Below are 15,310 nucleotides of genomic sequence, written 5' to 3'. Positions count from 1 at the left end.
GGTAACCTTTTATGTCACGCCCCCCTATTTAGCATTTATTAGCAAAAGTGTATATTAATTTAACAAAAGGTTATCTTTGCCCTCAAAATCATATGACGCTACAGTCTCAAACAGAACTTTACTCCACTGCCTCTAATCCAAATGTGCTTCCTATTAAAATACCATTCAGTGTGACTAATATACGCTACGAGAGTGACTCCGGCTCCTTGTACGCCACAGGAAACTGACTGAAAATGACCCAGTTCTTGGGCCAGTAATGCAATCAACAGCAGAGTAATTGATGCTCCTCAACATCCCTATTATGATCTCTCAAGTATGTTATATTTACACCTGACTGTATGACTGATTGTAAGACATGCTCATGCTGAACATGTATTCTGGGTAGTTGAAACAGCCTTGACATCATTTCAAATGATCCATTCATCTTAACCGAAGGGACTTGTGTGTCCTCTCATTTTGTTTGGCAGCTGGGATAAGAGCCAAAGTAAGAAGTTGTTAAAGCTGATGTCATATTGTAGAATCTCTAAACTTCACAACTACGCAGCAGTTGAGAAACTCTACACCCATGGGACTACATATAACTGAAGGGACCCGACCAGATAAGAGGATCAGGAGGTTGGTGTCAGTGTTTTGTTCCTCCGGAGGAAGCAGATGAGTTCACCGTCAGCTGAGAGTCAGGGAAGACACTCCTCAACACACATGAACATCACTGGGGACCGGGGGGGAAACTCAACGGGAGTCTACACTGTCATACGGCCATGGAAACGCCACATTAAAGATGGTATTTTAGGAGCCAGCCAGGGAGAATAATCTTCCTCTGGGACAGATATGCAGGGAGTTGGAACTAGAGGTGGCAGCAGTGGAGACAGCTGGAGATAAACAGGATGAACTGAAGGAAACACTGACTATCACAAAGCCAAAAAAGTGAAAATAAAACAACCTTAAATAAGTTTAAGGAATTAAAAACGTTGCAATCAAACAATAGTTAAAGGCTACACAGATACTTGTACCGTAGACAGATTCACTAAACTGTCAACAGCCGGAGGAAATGTTGTACCACGCATGTCTCGTGAAAAAAATCACTTCAGATTTACAGGCAAATAAGTATCAAACATTGGTAATGCAAATAAATGATTGGAGCTTAATGTGTGCAGCCATTCCCTTTACAAATATATCATAACATGACCGGCAACTCATTTCTGCTGTGCTTTCACCAGATCTTTCCAATAAAAAGCACACATCTCTACAATATTGCCGTTTCACGTGTGAATTTGTTAAAACTAATAGGACTGTAATTTGGTTTATTTCCGTCTGGGGGACACCGCACACATCAAAGAGATGCTTTGGTAGTGGAGATATGTTGCATTGAGGCTGGCCATCAAAGAGATCTGCGTCATTCAATGAATACCTTTTTTTTTTCCAGTAGCATATTAACAGTAATCCTCTGAAGTGACCAGTTTGTCTCATCTACAGATAGATCCATGAACTGAACTACAGAGATGTGCAGTACAAAGAAACACAACAGCTGTATTTGAGGCCGGGTGCTTACAAATACTGAGAGACGTTAGTTTTATTCAAGCATGATAGAAAACGTTCTTACTAAATGGGCTAAATATGCTTACTGAGTAGCCATCCATCACCATAAACGCCTACGTTTACTGACATTTATTAAGAGAGTGCGCACTACGTGACCTTCAGGTGGTGATCAATTCACAAAAGTACAACGACAAACGTGGATAAACTGCATGGGTACACTGCATGTCAGTGGTGTACTGTGACTATGGTACAGTACTTAAGTACAATTCTAGATACTTTACTTGAAGTATAGGCCTACTTGCAGTACAGAAGTATAAGCAACATGCACTTATTATCAAAAGTAAAACCACTCGTAATGCCACCCTTTCAGTGTAATCATTTTATGTAGTCAATTATTTAATAATATTAATAGAGTTATTAGTTAAAACTTAAGAACTCTTTATAAAGGGACACTTGTTAGAAAGTGGCAGTGTAAACTTTTGAATATAAGATTTACTGTTGCATGTTCCTGGTAAGATAATAAGAGTTTCTGGCTAAACTCGGTTTGATTGAAACCTTTTTTACAGCAGACATTTTGACATGTCACAGCTAGAAAAGCACAGGTGTAATTCGTAACACTAATGACATCTGCATCCCATTTAGATCAGAGGGACCTGCTACAGCACATGCTGCTTCACTGGTATACTGGGATCGGTATTGTTATTGGTTCCGTCTGTGCTTTTTGCTGCTGTGACAAGTCAAAATGCCTGCTGTGAAAAAGGGCATATTTGCTACTGCCGGTGAAGGAAGTTTTCAAATAAAATGACAGTAACACGCAATACAAATACTCCAATAGAAGTTAAAGTTTTGCAATAAAAATGTAATTAAGTAAATGTAATGTAAAGATAAATGCTGGTAAAATGTGCATGTGCCTGCTAGATTTGCTTTTACTCACCAGACAGAAACAACAATGATAATATACTGAGTGTTTGGTAAATTTTGGAATCAACCAGCAGGTAGAACAAAAAGTAAATTTCCAACCTTAGTGAGTGGAACTTTACTTTTTATGTTGTAGTTTATCTCTGTTCTTGATCTGACACGTAGTGCGAAGGATAAGTTTAAAGTACCATAAAATATAAATATCAAGCACAAGTACAAGTAGCCTACTTCAATCTGTGCAGTTCATATGCAGCATTATTATTATTATTATTCACAGACTTCACGTACTCCACAGAGGTGTATTACTAACATGCAGTACATGGATGGAGTTTGTTGTGCAGCTGGGTAACTTCTCATATTAGTAAACATTGAACTGACCTCTGAGTTGACCTTCAGTGTTCTTCGCAGTGTGTTTGGCTCCATCCGAGTCTTGTCTGCTCAGCACCCCGGACAGCGACTGACGGGAACTCTGGCGTCCGGTTTGGCACGACACGTTGAACCGTGCGGACTTCTTCCTGGCTCGGTCCGACCCCGGAGCGGACCGGCTCCTCTCCGGGTCGTGGTTCTCCGGCTCTGAACCCACTTTCACTAACGCGTTCCGTGTCCGTGTCAGAGCAGAAGTCACGGAGCCCATCACAACAACGACGACAACGAACACAGATGGAAACTGTTAACTTGTCATGTTGTCAGAGTCACTGATGAGCCACCTGGTAGTGGATCATGGACCGGTCCTCCGGTGCTGTCTGCTCCTCAGGTAGAAGCTGCTCTCCAGGAACACACCTGTCTCTCGGGGCAAACCGGCGAAAACAACCGGCATCAATTAACAGGATTATTCAAATGAGCAGCAATCCAAATGCACTGACGTACAGACACCTCGTATTGTTTATGATCATCATAAACATAAACTAACTTTACCTTTCTGTTTTAAAGTGTCTGGTAGAGATTATCGCGAGATTTGATCAGGTAGAATTGAGGCTGAATTAAAATGTGGTTTTGAGGTTGATGTGATACTTCTGTTAACCACCACTGGAGGTAGTTCAGTTGACATTAATCCCCAACAGGTGGCAGTCAAATATAGCAGGCTCTCTGTGATTTAACTGAAATGTACCTAAAGCAGGGTTATCCCTCTTTTGTAGACTGATTCGCCTCTTATTTTCCTTAAGTCTTATTTTGTTAAGCTTATGGACTACAAACTACAGTTTCTACCTTCAGATCCTCTAAGTGTAGCAATGCGACAATGTAAAATAATGCAATAACAGACGCCTGCTTTTTAAAATCTTACAAAAAGTATCAAAAGTAAAAAGTGCCTTTGGCCTCTTGCAGTGTTACTTTTGTGTAATAAGCATCCTTCTGTAAGCTGTTTGAGGGGAAGTTTAACAACTTTCTATGTATAATGTTGGCTAGGTAAATCTTTTAAAATGCATCATTATTTGTGCGCAAATCATGTTTTTCATGTGAAAAATAACTTTAATAGATACTTTTAGTGCAGTAAAAACTCTGACCCTAACCCAAACTCTAACCTAACCCAAACTCTGACCCTAACCCAAACTCTGACCCTAACCCAAACTCTAACCTAACCCAAACTCTAACCTAACCCAAACTCTAACCTAACCCAAACTCTGACCCTAACCCAAACTCTGACCCTAACCCAAACTCTAACCCCCAAACTCTAACCTAACCCAAACTCTGACCCAAACTCTGACCCTAACCCAAACTCTAACCCAAACTCTGACCCTAACCCAAACTCTGACCCTAACCCAAACTCTAACCTAACCCAAACTCTAACCTAACCCAAACTCTGACCCTAACCCAAACTCTGACCTAACCCAAACTCTAACCTAACCCAAACTCTGACCTAACCCAAACTCTAACCTAACCCAAACTCTAACCCAAACTCTGACCCTAACCCAAACTCTAACCCAAACTCTGACCTAACCCAAACTCTGACCTAACCCAAACTCTGACCCTAACCCAAACTCTAACCTAACCCAAACTCTAACCCTAACCCAAACTCTGACCCTAACCCAAACTCTGACCCTAACCCAAACTCTACAAATGGAGTTGAAGTATAAATGTTCTTATTATGTTAATGTAATGTTCCTATACATATTATATCTTATTATGCAACGTCAACATTCATACAAAGTTTTGATAGTATTTCGAGCAAATAAACATGCGGCAGATCATTGTTTAAGATTATTACAATTGATAGTTATTTGACACAGTGTTGACAAACAATCTTACCTCAAGGTCTGGTTTAGAAGCAGTTCTGGAGCTTTCAATCATGTCATGTGATCTTCACCATTTGATGGAGTTTGCACAGTTGTCATGAAATTGTCGATTTTCCCTTTTTTTCTGAACACATGTTGGCTTTAAAACTGACTTTAAAAGTTCATCCTTAACATAGGAAACAGCAGCTGACAAAACGAATTTACCTCAAATTCCATTTAGCAGCTGTAATTAATCAATCATTTATATTAGTACTAAATTGCCTTAATATAGTAATTATGCTGTTACTTCTGTCTACTCTGTATGACTAATCTCATTTTCAGCAAGACAGTCAAGGCTGCTGTACCTGGGATGCTTATGGATCCACCAAGTCTGAGCTATCATTATTCAAATATGAACTCCAAAAGTGTGAGACTACATACTGGTTTATTAGATACACATGTACAACCCGTTGTCAAATACCAAAGCCCTGCAAAAAAACCATATGCTTCTTTATGTAGCTTGTCGTGTTGAGAGACATGATTTAACTCTGTTCATTTCAGTTTTAGGGCCTCTGTTAGTGGTGGTGTTGGATTTTATTATTTTGTGTTGTTTCTAATACTTTGTCTCGCTTGTGTATGCAAATGTATTTGGGGTTAACGTAAGCAGGAGAACCAGGAGAAGACCGCTGAAGCTCCTAAATAAGACAGTAGGTTTATTCGGTGTATTCTATCAATGTTTCTTCTATTCTTTAGTGTCTTATACACTTTAAATAAAATTAATCGCATCTTATTAAGCTTGAAAATGTAGTCTCTAAATCAGTTTTGCGTCTTGATACAGCCGATGCATGTAATATTCTTACCTTATTGCGATTCTAAAAAGAGATGTGGATATTGTAGTCCGAAAAAAACAAAACATTTCTACAATTTATTCATGAGGCATTGTTTTACTACTTCTACCTAATTACCATAAAAGTATGACCTGCAAAACTAGCAAATACCAGCAAAGTATCACAACTAATGCACAGTATCTAGTTACAGTCTCACTGCTTTATTGCTGCGTACAGGCAATTGTGACATCTTTAGCATACAGATTTCCTGGAGTGTGCGTGCTGTATTGATCAAAAATACTACTTTGGTTACAAATAAAGGTTTCTGCAGACCTCAACGAGGATTTCTATGTTGTGGTGTATCATTACTGTGTCTAAACGAATGTAACAAAAGATAATACTTTCAGCAGAGGAGGAAGCAAAATACAGTCTGTGTCAACTAACAGGCTTACTGGATCATCACATATAAAGGCACTTCTTGAAGCTGTTTGCTTTTTGTGTAGTTTGTTTTGTTTGCTTGCTTGGAGCCCTGGTGAAATGTGTTTCTTCATATTGCTTTTGTTGATTGTTTGGCAAAGACAAAGATATTATTAATCCATGTCATCGTGGTTCTGGGTTGACTCGTTGATCACCTGAACGAGGATGTAGAGGAGAGAGAAAAGGTGAGCAGGGCTGTGTGTTTGAGCTAAAATGACCAACAGAAAATGACTTTATTGATTGAAAATCACTTAAAGTGGATTCTACCTGACCGTCCCTGGTCTCAATGGTCTTGATTAGAACCTTCTTAGTTGTTGTAGATTCAAAATGGGGCTTTGAATCAATCATTGTTTCTAACAAAAAAGAAACATAGTGTGTTGTTTTATTATCTGGCAATTTAATTACCAATAGTTACATTCCTGCTGTGGCAACATGCAGACTGCGATTCCTACCTCTCAGGTTCAGAGATGAGAAGTTTGGCAGTGGGGTGGTGATTCTGAAAATAGAGAAAGCACAGTCCACAGATCAACATGGGTGCCTTTGTTGCATTTCATGAATGTTCCTATGCATATCTGACAGATAGACTTTTTGAAGATCTTCATCCCCCACCTGCTCTCCTCTCCTTCCAGCAGCTTCCTGTAGGTGGCGATCTCAATGTCCAGGGCCATCTTGACATTCAGGAGGTCCTGGTACTCCCGCAGGTGACGAGCCATCTCGTCCTTCATGTTGTGAATGTCCTCCTCCAGGCGGCCAATGTTGTCCTGGTAACCGCCCGTCTCCTGGGAGAAGTTTTCCTCCATCTCGCTCATCTGGCGCTCCATGGACTCATTCTGGGACGGCAGCCAAGTGGGAACAAAATGACACTTAAGCAGTAAAAAAATGTTTTATATTAAATATAAATGTGTTGTTTTTTTTGCAAACATGACTTGTGAAGATAAACTATCCCTGGATATTTATCTATATGCTATGTTATTATTCAAAGAAATGCAACTTTTTTCTAAACCTTTTGTCCATTTGTTTAATTCCAGCTATGTATTCATTGAAAACACTGTTTTTGCATTGTAATCTTTAATACTACAGTGTAAGCCTAAAGTTGCATACTTACAGTTCCTTTAAGGGCATCCACCTCACAAGTAAGTGCCTGAACCTGGCGTCTGTAGTCATTGGCCTCTTGCTTGGCAACTCTCAAAGCGTCATTATGCCTGGCTGCAGCTTCAGTGAGGTCAGCAAACTGGCAACCACAGTGACAAACATAGAGAGAAGAGGGGAAGAACTGAAATGTCAACTGTTCAATAAATGATGAGTCAGAGGCTGAGGGAGAGTGACTGTGGCAGAGGGTGAAGCATGTAAATGAAGAAAGATGTGGCAACAAACGGCTTGAAGACGTTAAACTGCAGCTTGGTGGTTGAAGGCAACACTATTCACATCAATCCAATGTTTAAAGGTCATAAAGAAGGAAAGGTTCTTCCTAGCAGCATTGGTTTTCAGCCTTTTTGCAGATGATTTAACGCATTTTCAAGAAAATATTCTAACTTAAAACAAGCAATTTTTTGGCACAAATGGGGTCCTGTTACCAAACAGTCACCCGTTAACAGATCAAGCTGATGAGGAGCGACATTATCAGGAGTTGTGTTTATGGCCACCTGATGAATGTCAGTCCAGTATTCAGTCTGTTTTGGTCTCTACCAAGTCCTGGAGGAAATATGTGTCTCCTTGGCTGCTAAATGCTCCTCAGAGTTCACCATTGAGTTGCTTACTTTGTCAGTCATTTGGTGCTGTGCAGGTAGTGCCTACTTAAGCCTAGAACACTGCTGACAAGGGCCATGAAACTGGACCAAAACTGTTAAGTTGGGGGCCAGAAAACGAAAACAAAGAACTGAAAGGCACAAAAATGCTCTATAGGGCTAATAAGATCTGCTGTCAGGTGGGTTCAATATATAATAGTTTCCAAATAATAAGTAGTCAAGTGATCATTTATTAACAAAACATAAAAAATGTATATAGCTGTTTTTAATTGTATGGATTTCTTTCTCTCCGGCTTTGTTTCAGGTCTTTACCTTGGATTTGTACCATTCCTCTGACTCGTGGATGTTTTTGGAGGCCAGGTTCTCATACTGCAGACGGACGTCTCTCAGAGCAGCTGTCAGGTCAGGTTTAGCCATCTCCATGTCCACATGCACATGCTGCTGCTGCTGGATCTGGCTCTGCAGCTCCAGCATTTCCTGCAAAAGAATCAATAGAACTGGCATGTACAGTCACATAGACTATATATTTGAATGTCCTTTTGTGTACTTTTCTATGACTTTCCTGGTTGTATCAAAATTGCCCTGATGCATTGAACCCTCCCAGTTTGGTACTCTGACCAGTGGGCAGATTAACAAATACCTCAAATGATTTGGTCCAGTATTCATTAGGGGGCCTTTAGCTTCTTAGCCAGTCCATGTGCATGTGTTTCCGCAGTAGACTGGGTCAACTTTAGACTCATAAAAGGAAGCCTACCTCATCGTGCAGCTTCTTGAGGAAGTTGATTTCGTCCTGGAGTGACTCAACCTTCCGTTCCAGGTCCAGTCTGGCGAGGGCAGCATTGTCCACATCCTGTGTAGTAACACTGACCCTTAAGAAGGTGACTTGTGAAGGTGACATGAACTATGCATTATGTGTTTTCTGACATAGAAGGAAATTACTCTGTCACACATGCTGTACAGGCGCACTCACACAATGGCCACGTACACACAATGACCCACTGTTTAGCGAGGCAAGGTCACAAACACATGCATCCAATAGAAATCAACTGCAGGCACATGACAAGTGTCACTGCAGATGTTTCCACGTGATTTCCATGTGTTATAAATACTGCAGCACCTTTTATGCCACAGTCCTTGAGTACATCAAAGGCAGATTGGCAGTGGTAGACCTGCAGTAAAGGTCAGTTTTGAGGTACTTGAACTTTACTTGAGTATTTGTATTGTATACTTTATACTACTCCACTACATCTTAGTGGTAACTACATTTTACTTCACGACATTTCTTTGACATTCATAGTTACTGATCACTTTTTAGAACAAGAATTTATATGATGAGGTCATTAAATATGATGCAGTGCTTTACTTTTAAATTACACAGTAGTGTATAAAGTACCTGAAATTGGCTAAATATTGACAAATTACTACATTAAGTAATTAAAAACAGGGGAAAAACTATAAAATTGATAATATAACACTCAACAGATTGAGTACTTTTACTTTTGGTACAATATACTAACTTTAACTTTAATAATAATGCAGGACTTTAACATGTAGTTGAGTATTTTATATTAAGGTAGTTCTACTTTAACTTACTTTAAGACTCTTAATGCTTTCTGGGGTTTTGTCCAACGGTGCACACTTACTGTATAATAAAATAAGCTGCATGCCTGCCTATCCTTACTTCTGGGATAAAGGTTTAAAAAAATAAATCAGTGAGATGTTCTTTATAAATTAATATGACTTAATAAAAGGAGTCACTGTACAGCACCCAGAACCCACAAAGCATTATTCACAAGGCCCATAATCCCATGTGTTGTTACCTAACTGCATTTTTAACCCAAAAGTCTCTACATTTTCCACTAGAAGCTCTGTTACTGAGTGGTTTAAGATACAGTAATTACTGCAACTTACCATTTCATAACTTTACTGAATGAAGCATGAAGCAAATGCTCTCTCGTGAACAAAACATATTGTAATGTAAAACGTTTGTATTGTATTCAAAACATCCTCCTATGTTCTATTTAATTCCATTCCTCGTTGGTACACACTTCGCTGTGCCACAGGACCGCTGTGCTTTGTCAGGGCGTTGGCAGGCTGGTAATTGAGGTATCAGCAAACGAAGGAGCTTTGCCCCTGCTCTAATGCCACAAACAAAGTGTGCTATTCAGCAGGGTTTCCCAAACAGGCCCGGGGCTGGAAGAGTGACTGTCTGCCTGACTGAGCGAGAGCCAGCTGCAGGCCCTGCATTGTTGACTCTGTGCCACCGTGGCAGGAACACAGGGTGACTTCCTTCCTGCCATTCATACAGACAAGGTCACGATGGTGTGATGTACTGATAACATACCGCACGCCCTAAAAAGCACATCATCACTGGAGAATTTTAGTTTACGCTTGTTTATGTCTGCAGCAACGCCAGTGCTCATTGTTGCTTTTTGTACCGTGACATTCATTTGAAACTTTTTGCATTACTCATTAAATCATTGAATTAATCGCCATTATAACGCAGTGATAGGGAACAATCACAGACAAAACCGATCGCGAGTGACACGTCTATGTCCTCATGCTGTCCCGGAATGAAACAGCCGGATCACATGGTGGCTTGTCTTCTCGCTCTGATAACCACATCGGGCCCACAATGTTGTTGTGTCCGGCTCATTCAGTGTGACCGGTCAGACTTAAAAAGATCTCCTCTCACTTCAGGCCTGATTTAACTCAACAGCCACAACTTGGCCTTTTGTACCAGGACAGGGTCAGTTCTGCTCTGCTCTGCAGCTATTCGGGCTCATGGCTCAAATCTGCTGTTGTGCCACCAGAAGAGAGCATTCCTGTCTCTGAAGCTCATGGGGAATAATTAGATAGAGATCACGGGAGAGAAAATGGACATCGACACCATTTAACGGTTAGAAGGGTGACTCAGAGATAAGTGTCTGTTTATCTCATCTCCTTGACATCACCTGTCATCAATTTAAAGCCGTTAATTTAAGCAGGAATAACTGAGAGTGCTCCGGAGCCATCAGCATCTCCTGCTGTTGAAAAACTAAGGTCATTCCCTTTTATCACTCTCTTTGCAAGATACCTATCCATCACATTTAAACACAACAGAGGCAGAGATGTACCGGTTTTTCAACAATGTTAAAGCACTTTATTTCATCACATGAATCATACTGTACCTGTCTGAAGTTCTGCATGGTGCCCTCAGCGTCCTCTCGCTGGGAGATCTCATCCTGCAACCTGCACACAGAGACAAAACACATAAAACCTTTTTATTTCCCATAACAGCCGATGGAAAAAAAACTAACAAGATTTTTCCTTTTTTCTGCCTACTCAGCTCTATTTGCCCTTGCCTCCATGAAATAATGATGAAATAATAATCAGTGAGGGAATGAACTCAGACAGAGAGCTTGCTGCAGCACTGCAGAGCCTGGCATGTATTCACTTATCTCCAGTCTAAATAAGAAGTTTATGAATAATAAAAAAGGGACACATGACGGTCCAGGCCTGCACAGTGTAACAACATTACATTACATTACATTACATTACATTACAGTCATTTAGCAGACGCTTTTATCCAAAGCGACTTACAGGAAGTGTATTCAACATAGGTATTCAAGAGAACTACTAGTCACCAGAAGTCATCAGTGCATCTCCTTTCTTAAACAAGCATCTTAAAGCATAAACCAGAGCAAAAGTATAGTGCAGAGGCAGATTACTACGAAAACAATAATTGCAACAGACTAATACGAATATAATAAGTGCTACAAACTACTAGGAATAGGATAAGTGCAGTAAACTAATACGAATTCAATAATTGCAACAGACTAATCCGAATGCAGTGAGTGCAACAACTAATAGGAGTTGTTGCCCTCATGCATGGAGCTCCTGTAACCCCACACAGAGAACACCCCCTACTTCTCTCTCAGCCGGTCCATGTCCTCCGCCAGGTTGTCCCTGTAGACCTCCACCCGGGCCTTCTCGTTGGTGAGCTGGTCCACCTGGCGCCTCAGCTCCCTCATCTCGTCCTCGTACAGGTCTCCGACCCGGGACGTGCCTTTGCCCCGCAGCTGCTCCAGCTCTGCCAGCAGGATCTTGTTCTGCTGCTCCAGGAAGCGAACCTTGTCGATGTAGTTGGCGAAGCGGTCGTTGAGCGACTGCATCTGCACCTTCTCGTTGGTGCGGTTGGACATGAACTCGCTGTTGATGGCCTCGGACAGGGAGAAGTCCAGGTTCTCGGAGGACAGCCGGGGCATCGCTGCGCTGCTCCGGAGCCTCTGCGTCCTCGATGCGTAAAGGCTCGGCCCGGAGGAGAGCCCGGAGGAGAGCCGGGAGGAGAGCCGGGAGGAGAGCCCGGAGGAGAGCCCGGAGGACCGCACCGGGATGGAGAACTGGCGGCTGGAGTAGCCGGTCCTGGCCGGGACCCTCTCTCCACCGAACATCTTCCTGTAGGAGGACTGTGAGCCCGCTTTATAAGACATCCTTCTGCTCCTCTGGTCCAGATGCATCAGCGGAGTGCGTCTCCTAAAGCCCTCCTCTTATAGTCTCCTCCTCATGCAACACTTTGACTGTCCAATCAGAGAGAGGAACCATCTGTCAGGTCTCCCAACAGATCCTGGATCGAACCAGACAAACTGTTATTGCGCACATTTAAGTCATGTGGTTTTTTTTTGGTTTTTTTTAAGGATTTGGCATCAAAGTCGTCGCTGTGCACCGAGCTGACCACATCAGAGTAACCACAGTGGTGTCCACACAGTGTCAGGAGGCTTCATGGTTCTTTTTGAGGATTTATTTTGGATGCTGGCCAAATCTGTTCACAAATAATAGAGAAGTAGGATATGGGTCTGATCCACCAGAACAATATATGTTTACTTAGCATTTGTCGGGACACAGAAGATGGAAATGAAGTTGAGATTGAGACATTTAAATGTGTTATTCTGGTTAGAGAAGAGGGTTTTCCCACAGCTCTCTCCATGTCAGGACATTTTCCATCCTGAAAAATCCAGATTAGTGACATCATGCAGTGCTGAGAATTGCTTCCTGATATTCGATTCATCCATTTAATCAATTTCTTTCTTCACCTGTCTCTCGCTCTAGATAGAAACATACACTCCAAACACATTTCCACACTGCGTGGGCTTGTCCAATCTGTTTTACGTAGTGTCATAAGACTTCTTAATAAACTGTCACCCACGCATGCTTATACTTGTTTTCATCAGCTATGGTGTGTGTGCATGTATGTGTGTGAGAAAATGCTTTAAGGGGGGAAGTGAAGTGCAAGTCAGCAGCTTCACGATGGTTAATCAGGTTTAGAGGACATGTGCAAAACATGCTTATCTATTACGCACCAATACTTTGATTGGTCCCGTCCTCACAGAGGGAAAGAGAGAAAAAGACAGTCAGGTTTGGCTGGGGAACAAATCAAAGTCATCCAATACCAGCAGGGTTTGCCGCAGGCTCATGCTATCAGCTTCTTCTTAGTCACCCCTTCTACAAACTGACCTGCAGTAAATAATAAACATATCAGATATGTCAGAGGAGACTCTTTTTCCTCTCCCTGTATGTCTTTCTGTGTCTTTTTCTTTCTCCCGTCTCTGCATACAGAGCTGTCAGTGCTGCAGTGCTGCTGACGAGCTGAGATTCAGTGATTGTGAAGGGAGGGCAGCAGAGCTGAGCCAGAGACTCTCTACTCTCAGCAGCACTGCTCTGGTGCTACTGGGGGTGCAGAGCTCTTTACAGAACACGAAAGAGCTGATGTTTGTCGACTAGATAGAGCAGCCTTAATGCACAAAGATTTATTTCGCAAAGATTTTCAAAAGAAAGAGTGTCTGGCGGGTTCAGGTGGCTGCAGTGGTTTGAAGTTGGCATGCTGCCCCCCCCCCCTCAAAGGTATGACTGTGCAGGGAGAAACAAAGCTACTTAGTGAGCTGGTCTGATGTCTGTGAAACATCATTGGTTGCAAAAAAAAAAGGTGCAGTTTTAAAGATTAAACTACAGTCTGAGCAAAATGGAGAACAAGTTAAGGGTTTGACTTGTATCTTTGTTGTCCTTTCTCTAAGTATGCACTGAACAATTAAGTTTACTTATTTATTCATTATTTCTCTGTAACCCACATTTTGCACTGGGTTTTTTTTTTCTCCTGTTGTATAAAGTGGTTGAAGAAGTATTCAAATGACTGACATAAACACAAGTAGCAATACCACACCACAAAATACTCATTGCCCTTAAAACTGTCAACCTTTAATTACAAGTACTTGCAACAAAAAGTACACAAAAAAATAGAATACTCATTATGCAGAATGGCTCCTGTCAGTGTTATATGATCAATCCACTGGATTATTATTATTGATGTATTCAATTGGAATCAGCCCTTTAGAGCTATGAATTGGTCCAGATCATTTTAACTGCTTTATATACTTCAGAGTATAATCTACATTATAAAATCATTTGTCACGTGTGTTGAATGTTAATCTAAAAAGTAACCAGCTGTGAAATAAATGCATAGTGAAGTAAACACAATATTGTAAGTACCAAATTGAGTAAATGCAAAAAGTGTTGTTACTTTCCACCGCTGCTTTGTGTGACATCATCTTGGAAAGTACCAGCCAGAGAAGGAGAGCTTTGCAGCTTTTCTTTTCTTTTCTCAATCGCACTGAGAAACCCAATAGAGAGGCAGTGTCAGGAGGGTGGAAAGGAAAAGCCACTCACAGCCGGCTTGAAGATTTTTTGGGATACAAATTTGTTGTGAGTTTGGAGCAGTACAACAATATTCTAGTAAAGGTTGTGGTCACAGGATATGATCTTCTAAAATACACTTATTGTTTGACTTATCCTCAAAAGTTTATTCTTGTAATTTCTACTTACTAAAAAAACTTTTTTTCTTATGTCTGGCCCAAAAACAATCCTCTGTTCTTAACCCAAAGTAAGTTGTTACAATAGTTTCTTATCATGGGACTGCAATGTATTTTAGTATTTGACTCAAGAAGTACTGCAGTAGAGGAAATATTGAGATCTTTTCATTTAAGGGGAACTCTCCTGATTTTATGCAGCATAGCTTGTTTACAGGTATTGGCTATGCAAATGCATCATTGCCAGTGGTGTTAAGGGCCCACACAGGGGCCCCAGTATGAGTAAACAGTAAAATCCCATTACTAAAACAGGCAATGGATATTCACATGATCAACTCCAGCTTAGAGGCAGGGGGGCTGCAAAAATTCCTGCTCCCGGGCTCATTATGAGCCAGCCTTGCCAGTGTTGGCCACAAAAACAGACAGAGGAGGCCGGGATTGTCACAGACAGAGCAGGGATTGTGTATTGCTGATCTGTCAGCTAACTGCAGCGACAGAATGCAGACAGTAGGCCGTAATTATTGTTAGTAGCCCCGTGTTTGCCAGTGCCATAGTTTAGGCCAAATAGCTCCCATGCTTGGCAATGTTTGGAATTTATCGTTTGGTCCCTTTTATTTTTGTTGCTGAGGTTCCTTTTTCTCTCTCCAAAGCAACACCACTGCAGGGGAGATCGTTAAACAGAATGTACAACAGGACTAGAAGAAGAACCAAATCAGACCCAACATTAGTCAGAGTCAGTCAGCATATAATGGGACGGG

The 15,310-nt window shown here is 41.3% G+C and overlaps 1 protein-coding gene across 1 annotated transcript; it reads right to left on the bottom strand.

The window, feature by feature from the left end:
• Window positions 1-5,145: 5,145 nt before the first annotated feature.
• Window positions 5,146-12,200, bottom strand: LOC129110820 (vimentin A2-like). The gene is made up of 9 exons (XM_054623049.1): window positions 11,623-12,200; window positions 10,884-10,944; window positions 8,468-8,563; window positions 8,026-8,190; window positions 7,074-7,199; window positions 6,578-6,798; window positions 6,421-6,464; window positions 6,236-6,321; window positions 5,146-6,123 (listed from the first exon to the last, which is right to left on the bottom strand). The coding sequence occupies exons 1-9, from the start codon at window positions 12,183-12,185 to the stop codon at window positions 6,082-6,084; spliced, it is 1,404 nt and encodes a 467-aa protein (XP_054479024.1). The 5' UTR covers window positions 12,186-12,200; the 3' UTR covers window positions 5,146-6,081.
• Between the last annotated feature and the right edge of the window lie 3,110 nt (window positions 12,201-15,310).

The sequence above is a fragment of the Anoplopoma fimbria genome, chromosome 3 (genome assembly GCF_027596085.1).
Source record: "Anoplopoma fimbria isolate UVic2021 breed Golden Eagle Sablefish chromosome 3, Afim_UVic_2022, whole genome shotgun sequence".
NCBI lineage: Eukaryota > Metazoa > Chordata > Actinopteri > Perciformes > Anoplopomatidae > Anoplopoma > Anoplopoma fimbria.
The sequence above is the reverse complement of the archived record's forward strand: the minus strand, read 5'-3'. Positions and strand labels throughout refer to the sequence as shown.

Coding starts and splice junctions, on each gene's coding strand:
- LOC129110820 (XM_054623049.1), bottom strand. CDS start 12,185: ATGTCTTATAAAGCGGGCTCACAGTCCTCCTACAGGAAGATGTTCGGT. Junction 10,945..11,622: donor ATGGACCGGCTGAGAGAGAA/GTAGGGGGTGTT, acceptor CTCTGTGTGCAG/GTTGCAGGATGAGATCTCCC. Junction 8,191..8,467: donor TCAAGAAGCTGCACGATGAG/GTAGGCTTCCTT, acceptor ATTCTTTTGCAG/GAAATGCTGGAGCTGCAGAG.